Source organism: Podarcis liolepis (assembly GCF_965112155.1).
Source record: "Podarcis liolepis genome assembly, chromosome: 6".
Classification (NCBI taxonomy): domain Eukaryota; kingdom Metazoa; phylum Chordata; class Lepidosauria; order Squamata; family Lacertidae; genus Podarcis; species Podarcis liolepis.
The window spans coordinates 46,631,636-46,659,398 of record NC_139559.1 but is presented as its reverse complement, the minus strand read 5'-3'; the positions used below and the strand labels follow the sequence as shown (position 1 = coordinate 46,659,398).

The 27,763-nt window shown below is 41.8% G+C and overlaps 1 protein-coding gene across 5 annotated transcripts; it reads right to left on the bottom strand.

Moving 5' to 3' along the window:
• Positions 1 to 27,763, bottom strand: LOC310709575 (bombesin receptor-activated protein C6orf89 homolog). Of its 5 annotated transcripts, XR_014527585.1 has the most exons (9): positions 27,248 to 27,763; positions 23,654 to 23,860; positions 22,824 to 22,989; positions 9,787 to 9,932; positions 9,547 to 9,680; positions 7,282 to 7,408; positions 6,646 to 6,769; positions 4,191 to 5,231; positions 1 to 4,160 (listed from the first exon to the last, which is right to left on the bottom strand). XR_014527585.1 is itself a non-coding variant. In XM_083509417.1 (8 exons), the coding sequence occupies exons 1-8, from the start codon at positions 27,305 to 27,307 to the stop codon at positions 5,146 to 5,148; spliced, it is 1,050 nt and encodes a 349-aa protein (XP_083365543.1). In that variant the 5' UTR covers positions 27,308 to 27,763; the 3' UTR covers positions 1 to 5,145. The 5 variants fall into 5 exon arrangements, 4 of the variants coding, with proteins under 4 accessions (XP_083365543.1, XP_083365544.1, XP_083365545.1 ...); XM_083509417.1 differs by having other exon boundaries at positions 1 to 5,231; XM_083509418.1 differs by lacking the exon at positions 27,248 to 27,763 and adding an exon at positions 26,541 to 26,914 and having other exon boundaries at positions 1 to 5,231.

Sequence of the window (27,763 nt, the reverse complement as noted above, 5' to 3'; positions counted from 1 at the left end):
TTTTAGTGACACTGTGTCTTTAATAAACAAAAAGAGCCATATGGGGGAAAGTGCATCAACAGCTGTATTTAATTGCAAAAAGTAGAAATTGACCCCACCCACAAACATACAAATCTGACATATTTACATTATTTACAGGCATTTCCCAAGTATTTACAAATGGTTGCAATATATTAATCTATAATTGTTCATAAAATTGCATATTTACATTCTTTTATTAGAAACAGTTCCATAATTTGGTGTATATGCTTGTCCAAAACTGTATGTGTACATACAGTTACTTTCCCTGTTACCCCTGAGCCATTATAATGTATAACAGTGAGCCATTTTACCCATATTCCCTGAACAGACAAAAAACATTAATAAAAAATAAAGAGTCATTTGTTCAAGTCTCAAATACAACAGGAAAGCCCAGCATTTCCCACATTCAATGAAAGAGCAAATTACATAGTTTCCTTTTTAAAAGCCATCATTTTCAGGCTTCCTCAAACTATACATTTCCCTACATAAGATAAACAAAGAAAAAGAGCCCAATACTCTGAGATGCTAATGCCTTCCATTCACTGGTTACAAAGCAGCTGAATTTCTTGACACTTGTGATTTGGTCTTTGTGGGCCCAGGGAGCCCAGAGACGCCAGTGTAGCTAATGAATCCTAAGGAAGTTCATCATCTGGCAGAACAGTGGTTCAAGGAAGGCCTGATCCTGCAAGCCCAATTCATAACAAGTCTTAATGAAACGGGCTTGCCCCTTCCCTTTCAAATCTAAAACTCTCCAGATACCCCCCCACACACAATCTTCTCCCATTCTGCATCAGGAAGAGTTCTGATCTCTCTATCATTGTTGAAAAAGACTAAGAATGCTCCAAACTCTGCTTTGCTTCAGAAAAATTGCACAGGGCTTTTTGAAACTAAGTCTGAAGGTTGTCAAGAGGGGGGGGGGGAGGAGAATCATGCCAATTTAAACAATAGATGTCCATAGAAATAGGTCCTAGGCAACTGGGAAAGCCTTTATTTGAATGCCTTATGACCAATAAGCTTCTCTCCACCCCATTCACTTCTTCCTGCCATTACTTGGATGAAGGTATTGAGGGGATGCTCATCAAATTTGCAGATGACACCACCCTGGGATGGGTAGCCAATGGCGCTGAAGACAGAACTGGGATTCAGGGCCCAAACTGACAAAATGAATTTCAATAGGGACACATGTAAGGTTCTACACTTAGGCAGGACAAGAACCAGCTGCACAAATATGAGATGAGGGACACTTGGACTGCCATGTGAAAAGGATCTAGGGATCTTCGTAGACCACAAGCTTAACATGAGTCAACAGTGTGATGCAGCAGCAAAAAAGCTAATGCTATTCTAGGTTGCATCAACAGAAACAGAGTGTCCCAATCAAGGGAAGTAATAGTCCCGCTCTATTCTGCTCTGGTCAGACTGCACCTGGAGTACTGTGTCCAGTTCTGAGCACAACATAAGGACGAGACTGACATTCTGGAATGTGTGCGGGGGGAAGGGGGGACCAAGATGATCAAGGGTCTGGAAACCATGGCTTACACGGAATGGTTGAGAGAGTTGGGCATGTAGAGGAGGGGCATGTTGGACATAAGAGGAGAGAGATTCTGACTAAACAGGAGGAGGAACTTTCTGACAGTAAGAGCTGCTCAACAGTGAAGGAGGCTCCCACAAGAGGTGGTGAACATGACTTCCTTGGAGGTTTTTAAGCAGAGGTTGGATAATACATCTGCCATGTATTATCTAGTTGAGACGGCTGCATTGCAGAGGGTTGGACTAGATGGCCCTTGGGGTCCCTTCCAGCTCCACAATTCTATGATTCTATGTCATGCCACTTCAGTTCACCAAGGCGATCTGATTTGCTCATAAGGAAAAATCTTTATTACTAAGAAACTGGCAAATGATCTTCATATCTTGGCTTGTCAACGTTAACAACTAAACCTGCCAACCCATGGCGCCATGACGAGCCCCTCCTTAGGATTTTAGTCACAGGATTTAGGAATGTGCTGTAATTTCAGACAGTCATTGATCTCTGTAAATATTGCAGCACAGCAGATGAGACAGTTTGCTTCTTCAGAAGATGAAAAGCGCAAAGCAGGCCAAGGTACACTGCTAAGATCACAGAAGGAACCAAAAACATTTTCTTCAGGAAAGAATTAATGGCATGCAACAGAAGCAATATATAGGATTCAAGGGGTGTGAAAAATAGTGAGAGCCAATATTTGCATTTATTCCTTGCTGAGCTTCTCTTTTAAAAAAGTGTGTCACCAGAACATTTCATCACAAATAGCAACGGCATTTGGAATTTGTCCAACTTCCACATGCTTCCTGCAGACTTTTGGAAACTATTCCATTCTGATTGTGCATCACAAACACCAATGACTTTGAGAGTTTTGCTTTGATGAGGCTGACTTGTCTCCAGAATAGGTTTCTTACGCTTAATATTTGCATCATTAGATAATTAGTCACAGGCGCTAAGTTTTAGTTCGCAATGAACCTGATCTAGGCAGATTCTTTTCCATGTTCTCCAACCATAAATGCAAAAAGGTGCCGACACAACTTCTTTGGCCATTGCCGAAAAGGATGGTAACAGGTGCTTTAAAACGCTTCAGAATGGTAGCTTGCACTCCAAAAACCAGGCAAGAGAAACTCTGATCTAATTGAATGCTCTTAATCAGTTGAAAATCAGAGAACTTGGAGCTCTGATTCTTGTTGGGCAATTACTTGTTTTAATTCCTTGCAGCTTGTGAAAGAGAAGGAGAAAATGTACTGGAAGTCTGAAAACAAATGATGTAAACTCCAGAGGGAATGAGGCTTGGACATGTGCATAGCACCTCCTAGACAAAGATCTGGAAACCTATGCAAAGACCAAGAGCACGTGGAAAGCCAGTCTGTATGCAGGACAAATTCATTATCTTCGGCCAAGAGACTATTTCCTGACTGGCATTTGAGGTTGGGAAAGAGAAAGCATTTTTATGGGAACACTTGTGCAGCACATGTATAAACTGGCCTTTAAAACTATTCCTCTCTAGAGACCCCGAGTTGACTAAAAGACTGATTCTTCCCCACCCCCTGCCAACTATTAAGCAGTTAGCATCACTAACACAATTCCCTAAAATACAGGCATTTCACTATCAAAGCTTTGTTCATGTAAGGGTTGATCAATCTCTGTATCTTCCATCATGTAAAATTCTACTTTGGATTTGTTGCTATTTGCATTACTTGCGGGGGGGGGGGGGAAGGATGCCGACACACCACAGTTCAAGGCAAACTGTATTCTGTGTAAATCTACAATAACCCTTGGTTAAAAGCTGGTACATAAGAATTTCAGTACCTGCTAGCTTCAGTGTGTAAATCCCAGCAGCAGAGGTGCCAGGAGAGTAAAACGATGATGTCACAAGACTTCTATTAACTTATGTGGAATGTGGTCCTTTTCAACTTATCTGAACATGTTGTTCTGTAATTGCTCAGTTAAATCCCTCTGCTTTTTCATTAGAATTAAACAAAGTACGGTTTTCCTACTGAACTTGCTATTATCACAAACCTGCTTAAAATGATACTGGGGCTCTAATGTAGAGTTGTTGTTTTTCTTTATGGACTTCAAGTAGGTTAATAAAAAGTGTGAGAATTTCCTCTATGCAGAAAAGGAAGGTGGGAGGAAGGTTCACCATCTGGTTAAGGGAAACACTAAAGAATGAGGCAGATTAAATGCCAACCCTCCAAAAACCCAAGTCTCTATAGTGCTGCCTATTATTTATATACTGATCTTTTAAACACACATACAGCTAAGTTCACTGCCATATGCATCTCCCACTTAAGACTGCAAATCAGTTTATGCATGTTTCCAAAATAGAATATATACAGAAAAAAGGTGGCGAAGATGCAATCTGCATATTTGCAGAAAATCAAGTAGAATGGGACCCAGTTAGGGGCCCTTAATTGCTATTATCATAGAATTAATATATCCCACCTTATCTTCTAGCAAAGATAGAGAGATTGCTTGAATCTCTTCCTTAAAATTGACCTATATTTACAAATGAACTTTTTTTTTTTTACTTTTCACGTGGAAAGTTGCATTGTTAACTTGGCTGAAACAAAATAATCCCCAATAGAACATAAAACATGCTAAATTGTATGCCCCAGCCCTCATTACTGGGATCCGACTTCAACCTCACACATCTGCATATTGTCTTAACGCAGCAGGAACCTAAAAGATTCACTCCTGGGAAGCACTACTACAAATGTAGACAGCACATGCTTGAAACTGATCCTCTCTAAAGGCACAGATGAGCCCATGAGCAGCAAGAGGAAATGCACAAAGCTTGGAAGGAGCTCAAGAATAATCAACATGTATTCAAAACCATGGATTAAGACATGAGAAAACACTAACAAAACATAGGGGGAAAGAAGAGAGCAAGATTATTCATGGCACAAGCCTTAAGAATCTGTTTGTTCCAATCCTGCCCGCAAAAGCATCCACCCATCAGCATCTTTGAAACAAGAGCTGGACAGTGTTCAAGCAAAATATGCACAAAAAGTTTTAATTTCCTAGGCAGTGATTAAATGAGACCAAAGTAGTCCAACCTAGACAGCTCAAAAAGACCTAGTTTTCAGAAGAGGAGTGCTTGGCATGTTCTGAAATGTTAAAAAGAAGAAGAAGAAGAAACCCTCTAGCAAATTTGGCTGCTTGATGCAACTATTAGTCATTTTGAAAAAAATCTTGGATCTGGCATTAAACTGACCCAGGCCAAGAAAGCAGCAAGAATGCGTATCTCAACACTAGGGAAGAGGTGGAAAAAGAAATTTGTAGAGTGCATTGCACACTTGTACAGTGTGTCAAAAGAGCAATTCCACCCTCACCCCACACCAGAACACATCTGCTTTCAAGGAGAAATCTACACACAAGGAAGGGGGGGCACCTCCAACTCCTACCAAGATGTTTGAAGGAAAGGCCAAAGTTATCTTGAAGGTCAAGAGAAGATGCCCTTCTCTTGTATTCCTTCCTTCACTGCAGGTGCACAAAACGGGGTAAAGATACATCCTTGGAAATGGTGTTCCATTTTGTGTTCCATTTCCTTCGCCTTGGATCCCGAGTGTTCTTACTCAGCAAAAGGCACCTCTCGACAGTTTTTAACTGGCAGATCCATCACAAACAACAGTAGGTTCTGATCCCCTGGAGTTAAAGCCTGTTGTCCAATAATCCACATTTGCAAAACCTTTAGGGAGAAACATGAGAAAACATTGGAAAAGTGACCTGCATTACTATTCTTTGTAAAGACAATGCTATTGACAGTCTTGTCTATGAACTGAGCTTACCTTTCAAAACGTACTTATACTGTTAGGATTGTATCCAATGCTGTGTGTGTGTGGAGTTCTGCTCACAGAAAAGGATTTCCCTTCCTCTCCACTTCCTATGTACCTCCAAAATCTGCTCCTGAGGGTTCCCCAGTCTTCAGAGGAACCTTTAGAGGGTTCCTCTGAAGCAGATTTGGGGGATGCGGAAGGGGCGGCAGGGAAGAAGAGTGGGAAGTTCCATGGCACAAATGCAATGGCAGTGTTGGGTGCAACCCTTAGACTTGAAGGCTTCACTCCATCCCATAGAAATTAAATTAGAAACAGAATTTCCCTTTAAAAAAAAATCCTCTCTGACTGTTCCTTAGGCCTAACAGGGATAAAAGAGCATCTTAAAGATTAAAACATTTACTACATCAAGTCATACAGGTTAGTTCTATTTTTTCAGAACCCTAAAGTTTTACAGAAACTTCCACAGTACCGTAAAAAACTAATGAATGTATTGTGGTACATGCTTTCATAGCCAGAAATCACTTCACTAGATGCACCCAGTGAAGATGGATCCTGTCCTATGAATTTCCATGACACAATATGGATTGTATCCAAAGTAGTGCTGAGTAATTCGTTCTGTTAGCATAAGGATTTACACCTGTGCAACAGAATTTCCCCCTTTCCTCCCCTAGTGCTTCCTAAGTCTGTTTCCCCAACCCTCTGCAGCACATTTGGAGAGGATTCTGTGCATGTGCAGAAGACAGGTTGTGCTAAAGGGATGAGTGCAAGGGATTCCACCCCACATTTCTAAATCTTTAAGGTGCCACGAAACTCCTTCATTTTTACTACAGTAGATCACCATAATTATTATGCTAGCACGCCTCTTTACACCTGAGCCCTTCTCTGTTCCTTTCCCACTTCTACACTCTCTTCTTTGAAATGTAGAAAAATTTTAAGTCTGGTGTTCTATATCAAGATGGGTTTGCTTAGTGGCGTAGTGACGTTACGCAATATATCATGCCCTTTACCCTAAACAGTTATTTGGCTTTTAACAGCTACAAAACGCTGATCTCAAGCTTCCCACAATGGCGAGGCATCCTTCCAGGTTGGGAAAAGCCAATTCAGAATACCACATTGTGTATTCATATTTTTCCCCCAATAGACAGGGTGTGGAATACATTTTCTCCTCTGCTGCATAATAAAGATTAGAACATTTAGCAGGGCATAATCATGAGCACCAAGCCACTGCTTGCCTTTTTCCAGAGTATAAGGTACAATGAGATGCAATGAACAGCTCCCAGAATGCAACATTTGCTGCAGTGTCACATCATCTGTATTTGTATTTACCAATATCCCCGGCTTCCAGCTCCACTAGCACTGTTTTGCAATGTTCTCTGCACAACGGAGAAGGGATAACATTCAAGGTAAGCTGACCACTTCCAACCACAAAGGTGCTCTGCAGTCTGTATGTCTGAAAAATATGAAGATGGAAGAAGCTTCAAATTATCCCATGCCCTCTCAGAGCTTTATTGGAAAGCAAGAGAATGAAGGAACATTTCCCTGCCGAATTAACCCAGGCGACACAAAGATGCAGAAGAGCTGACTACCACAGAGCTGTTTCCCATAACTACCATCTGAAGCACTTTGCCTTTTAGAATGGACTAGGTGCTCAATGCTATTGCCGCAACCTACATGAGCACTTATACTCTTGGGGAGAAATGTGGACAAGTAGTGATCACCACCACCATTTATCTGAGACTGCTAAGCATAAGGCACATTGGGACAACTGCAGAAATTGTGCATGCATTCCCCCCAAAGAAAGGGAACCCTGCCATTGTCTGGGAAAACATTTTCTGCTGATGTTTAGGTGCCTTTTTTTCTTTTGTTTTGGGGTTCTTGGTGTGCATTTTATTGTGATGTAAACTGCTTTGAACTTTCGGAGAAGCAGCACAAAAATATTTCAAGAAGCATTAAAATGCTCACCTTATCCTGAAGTCTTGAGTTGTGGATGAGAAAACAGCTTTTCAGAGAAATAGTCTTTGGAAGCAGCAGTGAAGAGAAGATGGGGAAAATCTCCTGCAGAATCCGAGTTTTATTCAGAGGATTTTGCCTATGGGACATTTTAGAGAACCAGACTGTGCTTAGCATCTTACATTGCTGCCAAATCCCTTCAAAAGATATCCACCTCTGTCATCCTGAATCACTATTATTGCCTCCATTTTGCAAAAGTGACCAAAAAGCGGGGAAAAGCATAAGAATGTGATTTTCCCAGAGCTTGAACTAGAGACAGGGACTCCTTGGGATGAGTTCAGATCACCTATCACCTCCCAAGAAAACAATATGCTCAGGGAACAAAGAGGCTGATGCAACAACGATATATATATATATATTTAAATGTCAAGTTCATTTAATAAAATGCTGATGAAGGGAAATAAAGGAAGGCGTCACCTAGTCAAACATTAACTAAAACCACATGGGAAAGAGTTTGGGAATCCTAGCCTATTCACCATTCCAAGAAAAGGGAGGGCAGGGACGCATTTTAGAAATCCCAGTGTGGGGATCCGTCATGATTCACAGCTTGATATTCTGCACCCAAACTGTCTAGCACAAGTTCATAAAGTAAGAACAGCACTGAACGATAGACAACACCGTGTCCCACAATTACGAAGTGCCCAAATATGACTCAAAGCCTAAAATCTTTAGGTCCTGTATCTATGCACACATTCGCTTCGGTTTAGGATTGTAGCCTTAAGTTGTTGCTGCATGCTAGTTTCTTTGGCAACCTCTGAGCCGCAGCCTCTGAAGTGAGCAGCTTAAATAAAGTGACTTAGGTGATGTTGTTGCCTTTGAGAATTTATCTCCAAGCAACTGAAGAGCCCTTTATTCTCTCTCACACACATACTTAACACTGGAGCAATTCAGTACAGTGGTACCTTGGGTTAAGAACTTAATTTGTTCTGGAGGTCCGTTCTTAACCTGAAATCGTTCTTAACCTGAGGTACCACTTTAGCTAATGGGGCCTCCCTCTGCCACTGCACCACCACACAATTTCTGTTCTCATCCTGAAGCAAAGTTCTTAACCCGAGGTACTATTTCTGGGTTAGCAGAGTCTGTAACCTGAAGCGTATGTAACCCGAGGTACCACTGTATGGGGCTGTTAGACAACATTTTAAACAGGAATTGGCAAAACCAGCACCCAGCATTTTTTGGGAATAAAATACTCTAAATTGCAGGGGTAGGGAGAGATTTCTGCAGAAATTCTGTGGGTTGAACAAATTCCAGCCAAATATGGGCTTCTCTGAATCCATTAGTTACTCAATGATGTAGTTGGCCTTTTTAAAGGCCTGTAAGTAGTGGCATGTATTGGTGGCACCACTTGCATACACTGTAGAGGCTTCTGCAAAGTCTGCAACCTGCACAATGTGAACTGGACCTCTGCTGCCCCTGCATTTGGGGGAAGATACAGGCATCTAAGAGGCAGAATTTGACCTTTACATTCTGGTACACCAGTGCTCTGTGAAGAAATAGCGTGGTCTTTACTGATGAGGGACCTTCTAGAAACTGTGGAAACCAAAATGGTTTAGTTGAGTTTCACATCCCAATTCCATTCTATTTTTCTGTGTATTTCACCTCGGCAACACACACACCAAACTTTCCGTCAAACCATGTTTGGAAAGAAATCTGCTGGTATTTTTAAATGCTTAAGGAATCCTACCACAAAAGGCCCTCTCAGAATCCCAAGGCACATGTGCCAAAATGCCACATTATAAATTTGATTGCTGGTCTGGTGTAGTGGTTAGAGTGTCTGACTAGGACCTGGGAGACCAGGGTTCAGATCCCCACTCAGCCATGAAGCTCACTGGGGGACCTTGGCCAGTCACTCATTTTCAGCCTAGCCTACCTCACAGGATTCTTGTGATAAAATGGCAAGGAGAACTTACGTACACTACCTTAAGCTCCTTGAAGGAAAGGTGGGATTATAAGTGTAATAAATATATAAAGGAAATAAAATTGAACAGACCAATTTTCCATTTGGGTCAAGATGATAACATTACATATTAGAATAAGACAGCTACAAAAACAGCAAATCCACATCATCCTTTCTAGTGTTCTTCACCCGCCACCCACCCACCCAGCCTTTTGGAAGACGCATCCCAGAAAGTTCACTTGGGTCAAGTTCAAGAAAGTGTGTGTGTGTGTGTGTGTGTGTGTGTGTGTGTGCAACTTCAGTGAATAGCTCAAACTCACCAGAAAATGTGAACTCCTTGCCCTGGATGACTGCTCCATCTCTCAGCTGATTCCTCCAGTATGATGAAATCTGTCAATCCAGGGTACAGAGACTGAAAATGCTTCATTTCAGCATAAGACCGATACTGTCCTGTCTTGTGAAAAAGAGAGGAGATGGAATGGTATTTTTATGAGTTGTGTTTTCTCATACAACCAAGGAGTAGGCCCCATTCTGACAGGCATCCCACACTGTGAAGTTACCTTGATGAAGAGAGGCTGAGTTTGCAGTAGTTTATCTGATAGCTGCCCTAGGTCAGCATCAGCCACAAGGTTCTTCACGGAGCAGGAGCAGTTGGCAGTCTGAGACACATTCTGTCTACAATCCAAGCCCCACCAGTCTTGACACTCTTTGAAGCAAAAGGATATAAGTGGTTTGTGAGCCCCAAGATTTCACTTAAGCAAACAGAAACAGATTCCAAACATTACACTTGTCATTGCCGTGGACTATCATGAGATAATTCATTGAAAAGGAATCTTTAAACTTGATATGGGCAACACCTGTCACCCCATTTGAGAGCAAACAAGTGGTGCATTTCACAGTTCTGTCTCAGAATAAGCCCCCGCCTTCTTGCTGGAACACCCCCAGATGGCAATGCACAACATTAGGTACATCATTAAGAGGGATACATACTTGCTACTCAAATGTAGTACGTGGTTCTTCCTAATAAAAAACTAGAATGGCTTCCACAAAGCTAAATTCCATGTAACTAACCTTTGAGTGTTATCCAACAGCGTCAGCAAGCATATGGATAGGAGAGATTCAGTAGATATTGTGTACTTGGACTGCCAAAAAGCTTTTGATAAAGTTGTTGATAAAGCTCATCAACTTCGGGTGGGTATTCCCCCTTAAAATAGGTCAACAAGTTCTACCACCTCTTTTTCTAGAAAAAAGCCCTGCTTAACCCTGTGCTTTTTAACTTCTTCATAAACAACCTAAAGTTAGGGGTGAGCAGTGAGGTGGCCAAGTTTGCTGGTGACACCAAATTGTTCAGGGTAGCACAAACAAAAAGGAATTGTGAGCAGATCCAAAATGATATTTTGCAACTGGGTGAACGGGCATTAAAATGGCAAATGTAAGCAAGTGTAACTGATGCACACTAGTGCAAAAAATCCCTATCTTCACCTATATGCCAATAGGGTCCGATCTGGTGGTGAATGACCAGAAATGAGACCTCAGTGAAAATGGCAACTGTGAAAAAAGCAAACTCCATATTTAAAGGACTGAAAATAAAAATGATTAAGAGTGTGTGTATTGACAAACCTATGGTGCAGAGGCATCTAAAATACTGTTATCACAGGGCGGGAAAAGATTCAGAAAAGGGCAATCAGAATTATCATCCAAAGTCCAACATTTGGACTTTTTTAGTTTAGAAAAATGCAAGTAAGGGGGTGATATCATACAACATAAAAGTATGCATGGTGTGAAGGAAGTAGATAGAGAAAAGCCTTTCTCCCTCTCTCATCACACTAGAAGCTGGAGTAATCCAGTGAAGCTGAAGGATGGAAGATTCAGGATAGACAGGAGGAAGAACTTATTCACAAAGCACATAGTTCAGACTCTGGAATTCACTACCAGAAGTTACAGTAAAGGCTACCAAACTGATAGCTTAAAAGGTGACTAGATAAATTCACAGCAAATAAGGCTATCATTGACCACTAACTATGATGGCTGTGTACTACCTCCATTATCCAAGGCTATATGCCTCTGAATACCACCAGTTGCTGGGAATCACAAGCAGAGAAAGCACTGTCACGATATAGTCCTGCTAACATGCTTCCCATAAGCATCTGGCTGGCCACTGTGGGGGGAAAGGACACTGGCAAGATGGGCCTTTGGTCTGATCCAACAGGGCTCTTATAGCATTCTTATGTAACAGGAGCGTGTGATTTAAATTACGGGCAAATTATATTTGAGGATCAGGCATTCTGTTTCTAATTTTAATAGGAAAAACAGAGCATAAGCAATTTGCCTGGCCTCAATGGAAATCAAATTTCAGCACTCCCTTTGGGGACTCAATCTCCTTTGATTAGAGAGACTTAGCTTAAATGGTCATTTTACAATACCGTATAATACAACAAGATAAGTAAGGCTTTGTCTTTTATTGGTTAGACTTTTTGTTGTTGTAGCTTGGAAGTGATGGTTAACATATGACCCCTTACTGGGGGGAAATGAAGAGACGGTGGCTTATTTCCCACCAGGGTCTCTCCCCTCCTTGTGCAAATAGGTAACTGTAATCATGTTATACAGAACGACATCTCAGGAGAAGAAAAGAGAGGAGTTTATTCATCATTACACTTTTGAGAAAGGGATTCTCTCAAGAGACAGAAGAAACCACAGTGGTTAATTCTTTATGGCTTGTTCATTATCATCATTATTTATCAAATTTCTGTACCACCCTTCATCCGAGGATCACAGGAAAGCTTGCAATATCTGACTGAATGCTGTGTTTCATGTGTTACCTCTGGGATGTGTTCTAGAAAGATCACAATATGACTTGTTTGTTACTGGAAAACTTGCATCAGAGCCTTCTTTAAAAGATACTTGATAACGACATTGTATTCTTCTTAAGCACGCATACAAATTCTTGATGTTTTAGTAAGCAAGAACAACTGCTTCAAATGTGCACCTCCCAACTGCACAGAGGCTAAATGACAGAAAATCTCTTATACAGAGAGAGAGAGAGAGAGAGAGAGAGAGAGAGAGAGAGCGCCAATGGGGCAGAAAGAATCAAGAAAAAGAGGGTGCAAATGATAGCCCTTCAGGGGGCCACATGGTATTGGTGGGTGCAGCCAGAGGTAAAAAAGGACAGAGCAATTAATTTGAATTTTACTTTCGTACAATAGGCCAGGTTCTACACACACTTGCACACTCCTCTCTATCCTAAAAGCATTATCAGAGTTCAAGGGCACATTCTAGCCAGGCAAATGCACTCAGGAAGACCACAAATCAGGGTCGGTAATATTATTAGCCAGAGGGATGGCTTCCCAATAGACGGAGAGGATGGGGAGCTGCTGCATTGGCCCTAGGCCTAGGGATCCTCACTCCTGATCTTAAGGATCACCTTCTGTAACAAGCGATCAACAATGCTTCCTTTGATTTCCTTCAGTACATCCTAACAGGAGACAATACAAAATTCATGGAAAAGGAGGACCGTTAAAATGCTTCTGATGCCTTTAAAGTCTTTGAAGCCATTTCAGGAGGTTTACCCAGTTTGAAAGACTGAGATGTTTAGCATCACAAGATATAGAAGCACAGAGCAATCTGTACGGCTGTGCATTAATCACATCCACCAAACAGAGCCCAATTTATCTTTGCAGCCAATTCTGGGTATTTGCATTCTCAATTGCATGATTCAGGAGGTTTTTGTTTGCCATGAATAACCCACTCAAGTATTCCAAGTGGGCTTAAAAAAATTTGTTTAATCAATCTGAGATTTATTGTTGAGGGTGTTCCTTTGTACACCAGAAAGTGTGTGACTTGCATAAAAAGTGCAGTGGGAAAAGGGAGGGAGGGCAGCAGGCTAGCCTAGATTTGGAGAGAGACTGAAGGGTGACATGGAAGAATAACAGGCTGAGCAAAGAGCAGAGGCAATGCAAACACAGGAGTGTAGAAGAGGACTGAACTGGATCTTGACACAGTAGTCTTCTCTCCTCTACTACCTTCAGTTATACTCCTCTGCATTCCTTTCAGATTATCAGTCTGTCTGTGGGCACACTCAAGGTGTATTTGGCCTTTAAGTGTAGCAGGCCTTGATCCGTTTGTAGCATAGCCAGTTCGTAAATTCTCAAAAAAGAATATTCAAGCTGGAATGCTGTAGCTAAAACATGTATGTTAAGGTTTCAAGAGCAATTGTGCTTGATTCCAGGGCCAGCACCCAGTTCTAGATGTGTCCCCACCACCAGTCCCTACTTTCACAAGTCTGCTTGCAGAGAGCAATCCTTTTGCAACTGCAAGCAGTGGGCCGACAAATATGCATACAAGCTCTCATCAGTAGGATCTCCTCCCCACCAAGACTGCAACATAGATCCTTGAAACAAGCAGCTTAAGATACCACATATCTGGGAAGGCTCTCCTTCTCAACTCTTAAAAATAGTCATGCTATTTCCAACACTTAATTCATGTAACTTGCAGTGATGTGTATACCTTCGCCTGCCAGTTTAAAGAGACCAGGCACGCACAAGAGATTTGCAAAGCTGAGACTAACATAGAAGTGTGCATGCACACAAAAGCTCACACCAATAACAAACTTAGTTGGTCTGTAAGCTGCTACTGGAAGGAATTTTATTTTGTTTCGACTAACACAGAAGTTATTATAAATGAGCTGCTGTTGCCATGACAAAGAGATAGCGAAGCTGAAATAACACAATTCTGCATTTATCTGGCAGGGAATACGGAGACCCACATCACTTAAAATCCACTAAAGGAGGAAGATTCCGTTGTGCTGTTACTAAGCAGTATATTTCTGTGCCAAAACACCAAGGAGGATATTTTGATCCTCATTAGACAGCAGAGTCCCACTTTGGCCAGGTTCACACGTCACATTAAGCCAAACCCTAGCTCAGCATAAATGTACATGCTCTTGGAGAGGAGCTCACAGACACTTCGCTCCTCCCTGGTTCTTCTCACTACTGCACTGAGCATCACAATTGTGTTGCTGTTTTCCCCCTACTGACCAGAAGTGTAGACAGGAGCAGTTTCTGCATCTCTCCTTAGAGGCTCAGCAACTTCATATGGGAGTCAGCCTGTCACTCAGTCCTGAGGTCAGAGTACTGTATCATTACCAACTGTTTCTCTTGACTATCCATACAAACCACCAAGCACTTTAAATTTTTTTTAATCCATATAATCACCATTTTAATCTTTCAGTCATTTCAAATCACTTCAGATGCAGCAACAACTTTTGGCATGCTAAGAAGCTAATTTGATAGGAAAGATGGACCCCAAAGAGCTAAGGGAGTCGGGAAGTTAAGACACAACAGACTAGATCCAGAGAACTCACAACTGGCCACTGGCTGGGCCCTTTCCTGGAGAAGATGGACCTATAACACCTCCTAGGTTGGCTGGTTAACTGCAAAACACTCAAAAGTAAGGGCTAACCAACTAGCCCAAACATGTTCTGACTAAGAACAGACTGCTTTTAATTAAAGGGCTGGCGCTGTGCTGTTTTATAATTATTGGTATGGTTTTAATAGATTTTATATATGTAGCTAGTTTAAATTTAACAAATCTTAAGCACCGTCAGGGGGAAAGGAGGGATATAAATAAATTTGTTGGTGGTGGCTTTTTGGAGCATCCAGTCAGTTTCCAAGCCCCAAAATGTTTGTCGTTGTCTTTATTTATTTAAAAGATCATCATCTCTTACGTGATTAGGTCTTCAATGGAGATACTGCTCCACCACCACTGACAGACGTGCAGCTGCTGGGTATGCAAGTCAGAGACTTTATAGTTATTGTCCCCAGGCAGGGGAACTTTCTGTCCTGGGAGGCTTCTTTGGTTGACATTTCAAGGCCTAGTTGACTGTTTCATTTCAATGTGCCTTTGGCACACAGAGCTGAAATTGTTGTCACCTCCACCCCTTCCTATTTCCAAGTTGGCTCTTGTCACTGGTTTTGTTTTTGGCTGTGGATGTGGTTTTAAGCTGTGCTCATCTTAAGTTGCTGCTCCCTTATTGTTGTGTTTTAAATATTCTTTTCTACCCACCACAGGGGTCCGCCTATGTGTGGGATGTAAATATCTGAAAACCAACCAACTAGCCCAGACAAGCTAGTCCCCAAAGGGGATTTTAGACCAACAATACGCAAATAACAGTGCCCTGTGGTACATGCCAAATTGCTTTCGAAATTTAAAGAGAGTTTCAAAAGCAGTTTGAGATATAGCAAAAGTGGCTATGTTTCAAAATGTTTAAAAAATTCTCTGGCATGTACAGCCCACTGCGTGTATCTAAAGTTGGCCTTTTGATCCTCAAGCGTGTGAAGAACTTTCCCCATAATTATATAGAAACTGGACAGACAAACCAGAACTGGACATTTTCTCCATAAATCTTAGGTGAATAGCGTGTGTGGTTACACTGATATCATACATTCATTTTTTAAAAAAATATTTATCTTTCATGCCATATAGGCTAAATCATACTACAAATAAACTCAAGTAACATCACGTTTAGAACGTTTTTGCACATCAGGAGCTGAGTAAGCTCAGCAACGCCACATGGTCTCCAAGGGTTGGCTCACACTTTGCTTATCCAACCCGCAAAATCTGAAACATGCATCCGCCCTGCATAGCTTTGGTAACAGGCTGCACCATTTCTTGGCATGACTAGGTAGAAGTGTCATGCCTGTACTGGGCTATCCTGTGCCAAATTATTTATTTGATTCAGGACGAGTAAAGTTCTCCACTAACAGATGAGATCACTACAGGCAATGGGGCTGCCTCCTTTGAATTTATGCAGGTGCACACATTCAAAATGATGCTAAGATCCTTTAAAGCATAAACCATTAATAACCTGCACTAGCCAAAAAAAAAACATGCTCTGCAGCAGCCAACATTACTCCAAGCAGAAGTGATTTTTCCCTGCTTAGCAGACATCCTCAATCCCAAAACATGGCCATACAATACTCAAAATTGCTAACCTCATTGCTATTGCTGCTCTGACTTACAACTTAGCACTCCACAAGTAAAGAGAGAAACAGTGGTGGTAAAATATAAAGCTACTCATTGCAACAGACTTGTTTTTTTCTGCAAGGAGAAATATGTATATCGGAATAAAACTAAAAATAGGTTTAGTCAGGGAAAGCAAACCATTATTTTGATTCATTTAAAAGTAGCAGCACAGGCTCTGACTTCATTTAGACATAAAAAAAAAATAGCAAGACGCAATTTTGCATCTGCAAGTCACCAAAACTAACTTGCAGAGACCTGGATAGTATGAGTCCTTCACATTTGAGAGTAAAAGACTGGGGAGATTAAGAAAACAATCCTATGCACACTTCTCTTGGAGTAAGCTTAATTGGACTTAACCTCCAATTAATAGCGGATTGTGCTTTGAAGCACTGAACTGATACAAGTCTGTCCCCCACCTCCCAGTTTCTAGCTTAGCCACAATCACAGTATAACTGAAAGGGGAGACCTCATCTGTCATCCTCCTCTCTTATTTCTATCTGTCACCAGAGGTTCTAAGAATATCATGGCATATCATGACTCAGCAGAAAGGGCTGAAAGGTGCTCCTGTTATGACCACCTCACAGGGATATTAAGTGTTATAGCCATTAATTATCAAAGTCAATTTTATGGCAAGGATTCAAAGCGTCTTGTGCTATGTGTATTCAACAGTGACTTCAAAATCATAACTTCCATTTTTTGTGGGGGAAGTTTTAGCGTTTAAGATTGGAGATAAAAACTTGGAAACTGGGCTTCAGCATGAACAGAAAAACTCAAACATTAGAATTTAATTAAAAAGAAATGCACAATTTAAAAAAACCTCAAATTTCAAGCCACAAGAGTTCTAGTGTTGTCATCCTCAGATTACCCCAGCTGGAACAACAGACATGGTTCAGTGGAAACCAGATGTCAAAACTGAATTTTTATGAAATGCACATGCTCGGTAAATGCAAGGAGAGAGGGAGAAAGAAGGGGACACATCACTCTACCATGTTTTACATATAAGCATACCAATCCTGAAGCAAGGAAGAAACTGCTTCTTCACAACTTTGCAAAGCTGAACACCACCAAGATGGAATTACCACCAGGACTATGTGCACTCACATTCAAATATCAACATTTTGTCCAAAATAAATGAATTACTACTTATTTCATTTACTCCATCTCCTAAATCTGCACTTTCTTTGGCCTCCTCTCAATCCCAATGTTTTCAGAGAAAAGAATGCAAAGAGGGTAAGACAGGAGTATCCTGCACAGTTCTGTGCTGTGGGAGAGACAGTGGTAGGAATGGTGATGGAATAGAAGCCCCATTCCTTGATCGCCTGGGAAATCGTGTTAATACCTCTTTCAATTGCTTTGGGTTACAAAGAAATATAAGCAAACGTTTTCATAGCTAGTTTCTACAGCTAAGAGTTGGAAACAGGTTTTCAAATAGCAGTACGTTAAAATACCCAATTCTGCATGTCTAGTGAATTTGAAAGAATAATTTAACAACTTACACAATGCAGTGCTCAAGAATTTTTTAAAAAATAGCTAACTCTCTTAGAATGTGCTCAACAGTAAGCTCTGAATGGCAAACCTTATTTTCCACTGGGTGAACCCCAATAGTTCACCCCCACAACAAACCCATCTTTTGTGGCTATATATATATAACATGCTACCCTAAATGCAAAAAAATGCAAAAGAGTTTTCCACTTTCCAGATTCCCAAAATAACATGGAGCTGGTTTGCTATAAGAAATGTCAAACAAACAGTTCAACTACTGAATAGCCAAGATAAAGTCATAGTTTAAAAAGAACTTGCACCACCCATCTGTACAAAGCCAGCCTGGACCTTTAAAAATGTGTACCAACACATGTGCCTGTTATTAGGCCTCAGATTATAATAAAATGAGATGTTTACAATGAGATTCAGAGCCCTGGGGCATCAGTTACAGTTCAGTTCTTAATGGTGTAAGGATGCTGCAGCTGGGCTGACGTTAATGGACAACATTCTAGAGGCATCAGTATTTTCTGGTGGGAAAGAACACTAATCTGCAAAGGAAATCTTTGTGCATGCTCTATAGCAGACTCAACTGAAACTATCCAAGACATGATTTAGCCTGAGAGGGCCCTGAATGTTGGATGGAAGTCAAGCATGTCTCACGCTAAGCTAGAGAGCCAAAAAGATAGATATTGTTGCTGCAAATCTTCCCAAATGAACCATTTTTGCTAACCGCACCCTTGTTCATAATTTACGGCTTGGAGGTAGTGCTCAAGGGTTCTGAAATGTAGAAAGACTCCTCACTGCTTCGTCCAATCATATTATTTCAGAACTCAGTTGCAGTTCATTGCTAACAAGGCAGTTGTGGCTCATATGCCAGCTTAAAAGTGACCTGCTGGAATTTCGCCAACCACTTTACATCATGCACGTCTGCAAACAGCCAAAACTGAGCCCAAGAGTCTGACCTGTTTTACAAACAATTTCAGAGAAGCAGAAATGCCTGGCAAAGAACATAATCATTTCTAGTCTTGGATTTGGTACGTCAAAGGAATTTAGAAATGTGGGACGAATGAATGTTGGCCTAGCTCCATACTACCATCATTTTAAAGATACTTCTCTGTGCCAAGAACAAATGGAGGGCTTCCCACTGGACCACATCCTAGCGCTAAGAGTAATCATGTCTCCAAATAGCCCTGCGTATCTTGGGTTTCACCCAGTACATTATTATATAGTTCATTATTTAAATCTGTGATTGAAGGATAGATCTAGTCTCTTGGAAGTGGAGGAGAAAGGGTTTCTAGAACGTTGAGTTCCAGTGACCATATCAGTCCAGGCAAAGGAAATATAAAGTGCCCACTACATTTTCCTCTTTCAGGGCACTGCAACAGTGATGAAGAAGTTTTCCATCGCTGTCAATAGCCTTCACAAACAAGAGCGATTCTCTTCAAAGAGCGACCTCCTCTTTTCATTTGCCAGCTAATTCAAGCTACCAAAGCAATTCCTTTAATGTCTAATCATTTTCATTATGTACTGATGTGATATCACAACAGAAAATATAAACAGCAGCTCTTCAAAGATGCTTGACATCTAGCTTGAGTCAGCCTCTAAACAGGATTCTTCTCCATCCCAGCAAAGCTGCTTAGTTACATTTGCTCTTTGCATTGTACATTATGAAACACACGTTGATATGGCAGCAGCCTTTACTCCCTTTTATCATTTCCCAGCTTAAGAGTTGCAGGAAGTGACTTATAAGGCTGGACCTAATCAACCAACTAATGCAAGGGCATGGCAGTGAGCTAAATTTAAGATGGGAGATTTTGCAGAATGTAGGATTCCTGAAACTATGACAGTTCCCAAGCTAGAAAGAATCAGAGAGCAGTAAACAGCTGTGACTACACAGTCCATCAGTCTTTCCTTTAAAAATATGTCAGGAGACCCATCCAACTACAGTGGTACCTCGGGTTACATACGCTTCACGTTACATATGCTTCAGGTTACAGATTCTGCTAACCCAGAAATAGTACCTGAGGGTTAGGAACTTTGCTTCAGAATGAGAACAGAAATCGTGTTCCGGCGGCACAGCAGCAGGAGGCCCCATTAGCTAAAGTGGTGCTTCAGGTTAAGAACAGTTTCAGGTTAAGAATGGGCCTCTGGAACGAATTAAGTACTTAACCCGAGGTACCACTGTACTACACTTAAAGCCCTCATCTTCCTTTGAGGCCTTGAGATACTTAATAGAATGAGGTGGCAAGGCTTTATGGCATTCCTTCAATTTGCTTTTGACAGAATGCAAATAGTATCAGATAAGCTATTATACTTGGGAGCTAGAAAAGTCATTGTTTTAACATGTAGAAGCCCAGTATGAAAATCTGAGCAAAAAAAGGATCCTCTCTCTTATGTACATGTAAGAATAGTCATGTAACAATTCAGTCTGTAATCCTATGCATGCCTATTAGGGTATAAGTCTCATTGTACAAAATCAGAGCTTACTTAGAAGTGATTATGCCCAGGATTAAAACTTGAGAGTGGCAGACTGCACATCACATATAAATTGTGTGTATCCAAACACCAATGTTCTATGCTTGTTTGATGAAAAGTACTATTGGGAGGCTACAATTTCAAACACAGGAGCAGCATAGGGAGTGCTTAGCCCTTTCCCTGCTAGGCCTTTTTTCAGTCAAAACTCCCCACCCAAGGGATTCCAGGTGCTTATTTAGTCTTGCAAATATGCATCCCGATCTATGCAAAGGTAGAAGCAGTTGGACCATATGATTTTGAAGGAGAAATGATTGGAGGGGGAAAGGTTAAACACACACACACCATTTTTAAATGGAGTGTGAGATTTCAGGAAATCATCTCCAATAGATTTCGGGACTATTACAAAAATTGGATGTGGTTTTGTTTATTTCTGCAGGAATGGGTTTTAGCCAACATATACATTCTGAGCTGAGACATTGGTTTCAATACCAGTACTGATCTCTGTTCATGATCCTTTCACACACAGAAATTCATTTCTGGTTACCTTTCCCCATTTCAACAACCTAATTTAAGTGGAAGGGGTTGTTTTGTTATTGCTATTGCTAAAAATAAATAACTGTGGAGATAGTGTTTGTTAATCCACTACCAATCAGTTGGAAAACTACCCATTTTAAACTGGTTCTTAATATTGTGCAATACTGTGTTTTAATATTAATGTTATATTTTAATTGCAACCCACTCTGGGACCCTAGGGTGAAGGGCAGGTAATAAATAGTAGTATTTGTAGTAGTAGCAGTTGTAGTAGTAGTAGTAGTAATAGTAATACATTCCAATCTGTCTTCTGCCTTACCCACCCCTTGTTTATTCTCAACTGTCACAAAGGAAAAACAACCATTTGTGTGCCAAGCATTCCCAGAAATAAAATTTCCTTCAACTGAGCGCTAACAAAACAAAAAAAAGCAAAACATGTAGACATGATAAGGTTTTTAAACAAATCTGCCTGAGAAGGCAGCACAGTTGTGATGACCTTTCAGCTAGCTGCAATTTAGACAGTTCTGCCCGCACCCATGTCTGGTTTATGCTAAGTCTTGGTGGTTTATTATCTCAGAGTTAACTGCTCTGAAACCTTGCTGCAGCAGCTGAATACTAAGTTCAGCTACAAAACACTAGTCTCATTCCGAGTTTCCTTAGAGGGGCTTCCTCATTTCTGTTGACAAAGATCGAGATTGCTACATTTCCTGACGTGTACATTTCAATCACTACCGCAAAAAATAAACAGAAGAGATTTGCACCACTACCTTTCATACCCTACCTGCTGAAATCAGATTTACTGGTACTGAACTTTGAACCAAAGTTCCATGCAGAACTCAAAGCACCACCTTAAGCACAGAGTAATCCTGTACAAATGTTTGAATGTTTTAGGGCACTAGTGGAAAGACTCAGAATTATGTTGCAAGCATAATACCAGAGTTAATGGTCACTTTACCATTAGAAGCATCCTGATCAGGCTCTTTTTATATACTTGGACATTGTTGAAATACTCCACAAGCAACTAAATGTGTGATTTAAATATTTAGCCAAGTGGGAAAACATACAGCAATTCTTAAAGATTTTAACGTTTTTAAATGCATTAGAATAACAAAAAATGATAGCTGGTGATATCATTTGTCGATATGTGCTTGATACAGGAGGTGTAAAGCCAGGATCTCTGCATCCTGAGAGGCAGTAAAGGGTGAAAGTCTGATGCAACTGCTAAAAAAATGAATACAAGCCTTCTGAGTCCAGTTTAAACTGCGGACAAATTTACCGAAGTATTTTTGTTCCTGGCAGCCCTCCAACAAATGTAAAGCTGTGTGATAAGTAAAGCATGCCAGGAAAAGCTGCACCTGTTAGTTGTGCAGCCAGAGACCATCCAGGAAAAACAAAAAGCTAGAAACTCCACTCTGGGACAAGCAGCTCATGCTAGGAGGACGCTTAAGAGCAGCAGAGAAAAACCTCACCTTGTCCGATTTGGCTTCCCAGAACCTCCCTTTTGCAACACATTATCTTGTACAATCTGTGTGTACGTGCAATCCTGCGCCAATTTCATGAAGTACAAATTTGTTAAATAAGGGGCCAATGGTAACTGGTTTGTTTTCACTCTCAAAAAATCCAGAACAAACTAAACCGCTCTCCCAACAATAAGCAAACATCCCTGTGCTTTCTAAACTTTCCTTCACAACGTTAGGCTCTGCCTATCCTCATTTGTGACTGGTTTGGAACCAGTTTTAGAACATTTAAAAAAAAATGCTAGCAGGTTGCCATGCTGCAGAGTGTAATGTCTCAGAACATGTCCACTGGAGGCAATTTGCTAAGCTTTGTTGTAAACACAAAAACAAAGCCTTTGAGCATGTCGATGAGTTAATTAGTGATTACTGCAGGCAGACCTCATATAGACCTTGGTAGTAGTTCTCATTTTGCTCCCTGTAAAAAAGCAATATTATTTTGCAATGAAAGGTAGGGGCATCATTACTGAATATTTTTCCCTAGCTTGTATTGTCATAGCATATCATCATGTGTGCTACCACCAATGCATCCCAAATATGTTATGGTTAAGTAAATATGCAAATAACTTTCTTACTCTCTAGCATATACTTCTTGGTAATTGGTAAAGGCAGCAGTCGGATATGACTAATGAGGGAGCCCCACGCATGGGTTCTGGAGAGCGTCGTTTCGGGTGGCGAAAGTGTATGCGGCTGGATCATAAAGTATGCAGTTAGTAAAACTAACCCCAGCATAACCAGGCCCTGCAAGAGAAGACAAGCATTAGATTAGTCACCGGCACTTGTTTAGAATGAGAACTGTCCCTTTCAGGTAATCATGTAGGTTATGATCTGCTGAGCTAAATCACTTTGACACCAAAACTTGCAACATGAAGTTACAGAGCGAGGATGGGGAACCTGGGGCCCTCCAGATGTGGATGGACTCCAGCTCCCATCAGCCCTGACCATTGGCCTTCCCCATCCCTGCTTTAGTGTCACTGCCTGCTGACAAAAGCTGTTGCAAGAATGTAGGCTCAAATACTCTAGTGAGTATGATTATCAATGAGGGGATGTTACTTGCAGTGCATTATCGCTCAGTACATGCTCTTGCCTATATATCAGTAGCATAATGTGCTCCCTGCGCATTTAATAATACAGTAGTGGCCAAAATGCAAATATGCAACCAGACTTTCAGCAACCAAACTAGGTCAGGCATCCAGGCACCAAAAGTTTGACCCTGTGTGCCAGTTCTTTCTAACATTCCTGCCAGACAACAGGCATGGTAATGAAAGGCATTGCAGTGATTCAAGCCTTTATCTCGCTTGATATATTCTGGCCGTTAGGTTTCACTCCATTAGGTTGACCTCAAACTGTGGTCCACTTTGTATACGGACACGCACACGTACAAGATCATCCACAAATGCTTTACCTTATAGAGTACCATCAAAATAGGGTAGCGTGGGGGTCCCCTTTGGGGCTCATTTTTTTCCAAGAGTTGCCTGATGAATTTCTCAATGGCCTTTTCAGACATACCACACTGATAACCGGTCTCCCTCACTAAGTCAATGGTCTCCGAGAGTTTATCATAAATGCTGAGTTCGCTGGCAGAAAGCTCCATGTCCTCTGGTGAAAAATCCTATTAGGGAAAATTCAAAACGTTAAGAAACAAGATATTCCAGTGCCTCAAAGAAGATCATAGGAAAGGACAGCAAATTCCTAATCTAAGCAAGGTTTCTTTGTGTTAAAATTACAAAGCTGGCTGTGAGGTCTCATTAACATAGCTCATTAAACTCCACCCAGATCCTTGATTTTAAACGTTCTAAAATAGGGCTAGTTTGTTCATCTAAGTAAAACACATAATGACTACTATAAAAGTATCATTGTTTACATTGAAAATGCACGAATTGGCACAGAGAGGGATGAAGTCACTGTGCGAGTGGAATAATGTCACTCATGCAATATAACTTCTCTCTTTCCTCCTCCCCCCCTCCATCTACGGTGGGGGTTCTCCAACCCTTCAGAGCTGATGGAGCTGGGGGTAGGAGAAGGAGAGGAACTTCTATTAAACCAGTGGAAGCTGTTTCACTGTTTTCCTCATGCAATGACTTAGTTAGATGCAACTGTACACAAACATATTATGGTAAAAGCTTTCATAGACATCTAAGGAAGTGGACTGTAGTCCACAAAATCTTGTGGCATTACAAACATGCTAGGCCAAGGCTCTTTGTCCTACAACTAAGAGTACCACCTAATAGGAAGTGGTTGCCTTCATGCCCTGCTTGTGAATTTCCAAGAAAACATGGGAAGCCATAGCGAATGCTGGATTAGATACATTTACAGACAGAAACCACCGTATTTACTCGAATCTAATGCTCACCTTTTTGGCCAAATTACATTGCAAAAATTGAGGTGTGCGTTAGATTCGATGGCGTATTAGACTTGAGTAAATATGGTATACACAATGAAGTTTTATTTTCTCAAGGCAGCACAAAAGCTATTTCACAAAAGGTCCACTTTTTACAAATGAGGATCTGACTCACAAAACCTATTTCTAGTCAAGGGAGAGCAAGAACAACATACACAAGCAGACTTACAGGTAAACTTTTGAGCCTTCTTATAGTTTAGCATTTGTTAAACATCCGTTTTAGCACCAAACTACCATTCAGTTATCAAACCTTTCATTCACGATTTCTTTACTGCAAGGGTACTCTGTTATTTATGAAACTCTCAACAATTTAGTATCAAGGCCAACCCACCCACGTACAACTAAAGATGTGACAAGAGGATACTGAAAGGAGGAAATATGTAGAGGGTCAAGCCATTCCTGAAGTACCCCTCAAGGTCCTGGCGTATGATGCCTCTATGCAATCATGTACTGGCAGGAGAAATGCTTAATTTCTAAGTAAAGAGAGAGAGTCCAAAATGAGCTATGTATCAACAGGTTTACAGCTGTATTACTATTGTTTTTATAGCATTTTCCCAGCAAAAGATGTGCTTTAAAATTCTGACTTCCTTGTGAGATCCAACACTCCACAACAAGCAAGCAGCAACAGCAGCTCTGATCTTCATACACACAGTCAGACCCAATTCCTGATCCTGTGTTGGATTCAGTGTTCCAGCCCTGGGAACAAAACACCCAGCACAATTCCCCCCAAAATAGGAAGTGTGTACAGAAGCAGGGCCAGCCCAATACATTTTGGCACCTAAGGCAAACCACAAAATGGTGTGTGTGTGTCCCACCCCAAGGAAGAAAGAGTGAGTGAAGATCTACATCAGAAACAATGGGAGAATAAAGATCTACATTGGGAACAAGGGGGTGGGGTCAAATCAACCTCTGAATTTGTTGGAGATGAGGAAACTGGCATAGAATCATAGAATCGTAGGAAGAGAACCTAAGCATCATCTAGTCCAACCCCCTGCAATGCAGGGATTGAACCTGCAACTTTGGCATTATAATCACCTGAGCTATACAGGCATGCTAAAAGTCAATTGCCTCCAGATAATGCTTTACAAAGTGATTTTTTAAATATATGTTCACATAATTGTCTTACATAACGTAGTATATACATCAGTTAATATGTTTTCAACTAGATATTAAATCTAGTACAATTTCCTATTTTACAGGATTGCATCAACGGGCCTAGTTAGAATCTAGATTTGGGCAACAAACTTTCTCAAGGTGAGACTGGTTTGAGAACCTAAGATTTTTCTTGCCCTCTGTAGCAAAGAAAGAAAAACTATAGATTATCTGTGGCCACCTTGAGCCACCTAGATTTCAGTCACTAGATGTAGACACTGCTTTCTGTCGACTTCTTTAATGTACCACGTTCTAACCTCTACTGTTGTTAAATGAATAAGGAGCTGCATCAATGGAGAGGGATGGGCAATATGACCTTCAGATTTGTTCTGGTCTCACATTTTTGTAGCCAAGGGATAATTCAGACTTAAAGAGATAACTCAGAAGTAAGAATACCCCGTAATGGTTAGAACAGTTTTGTTTTAACAGCACACTTCTATGCATGTTTACTCAGAAGTAAGGCATGCTGTTTGGCTTCCTCCCAACAACACAGGATTGAAGCCTTAGAGACACTACTCCAGAGTCTGAATTGAAATGGGGCATTTACACTGCATGGTTGACTTTGCAAATCTATAACGCAGCCCTGTTTTAATTTATGTGCATATGCATAAAGAGGTAAAGCCTCATCACTTACTGTAAAAGTCTCATGAAACTGCCAACATTCACAAGACTCAACATAAATGACACGGGAACTCATTCTAGCATTCATTCATTCACCTGTATGAAATCAACAACATACCTGAGATTCTAACCCTATACGCCTTCAGGGATTATGTAACACTGGTGAGATTGTAAACACCAGCTGCAAGAAATATGATCCTCGACATGCACAAATGACAAAAGCACAGGCTTATTTATGTCGAACACAAACTTCCAGATTTCTGCTAGGCAGTGGTTCTTCCCAGTTGCTAGTCCACAGACCCCAGGGAATCCGTGTAACCCACCCAGGGGGTCCGTGGCACCATTCATATAACAAAAACTACCGTGGAGTTATCAATAATTAGAAATGGAGGGGTTCTGTGACTTGGCTTTCGAAAAACAGGGGGTCTAAAATACTTAGCTAATTGGGAAACACCATACATGTTAGAACCCACTTAAGGGAGCGCTGGACCACAATTTATGGAACTTACTGCTACCCCTTTAAAAACCCTTTTTTTCTCTCCCACTGACCGCCACTGACATTCCAAGCTGTGGGGCGCGAGGAAAGCACCGGCCACTGACAGGAGCATGGAGGCCTTTGGTCCCCCACACCCCGGTCTCCTCCGAAGGGGGCTGCCGGCCTGGGACAGTCCGCCCCGCCTTTGGGGCTGCCCTTCTCCCCTGTCATGCCCAGGCTCCCGACGAGACCCCCATCCCCACCCCCACCAAGCGGCCAAGAGACCCCACCCGGAGGCTTCTCCCGCCTTCACTTGAAAGCGGCCCTCCCTCGCCCACGCGCCTCCTCACCCCATGAACCGCCGCCCGGGTGGCTCCCACCAGACTGGAGAGGCGGAGCGCCGCGAGCATGGGAGCGACGCTCCCCGTGTAGGCGAGGAGGAGGGCTGGGCCTGGCGCTTCCTGCTTCCGGGCTGCGGAACGGGAGCGAGGCCGCAGATTCCCCGCAGCACTTTCGCCTCGCTCGGAGGCGCCTGCACGGCCGCCCCACCTCCCCGGACAGGGGCTCTAGCTCGCCGCGGTTCAAGAAGCCACCGCCCATGGCCGCCAGTTGGTGGTCAGCGGCCCTCCGGCTGTGCGGTGCAGCCCCGTCACGTGGAAGGCCGCACCCTGGCGGTCAGCGGAGCTTGCGCCCCGAGGAAGCGGACTCAGCTGAGTCAGAACCCGCCGAGCCCGTTTTGCTCCACACTGACTGGCAGCGGGATGCTGGCTGGCATCCTCTGTCTAGGGCAGTGGTTCCCAACCTTTTTTTTGGCCGTGCCCTTTCTAAGCATCTCTAAAATCCTTATCCCCACCCCCTCCTCTGAC

Excerpts from the sequence above, each read along its gene's own strand:
- LOC310709575 (XM_083509417.1), bottom strand. The coding sequence starts at position 27,307 with ATGCTCGCGGCGCTCCGCCTCTCCAGTCTGGTGGGAGCCACCCGGGCG. Across the intron at positions 7,409-9,546 it reads CAAGGAGTTCACATTTTCTG|GCAAAATCCTCTGAATAAAA; the intron begins GTGAGTTTGAGC and ends AATGTCCCATAG. Across the intron at positions 6,770-7,281 it reads ACTCAAGACTTCAGGATAAG|ACATACAGACTGCAGAGCAC; the intron begins GTGAGCATTTTA and ends CATATTTTTCAG.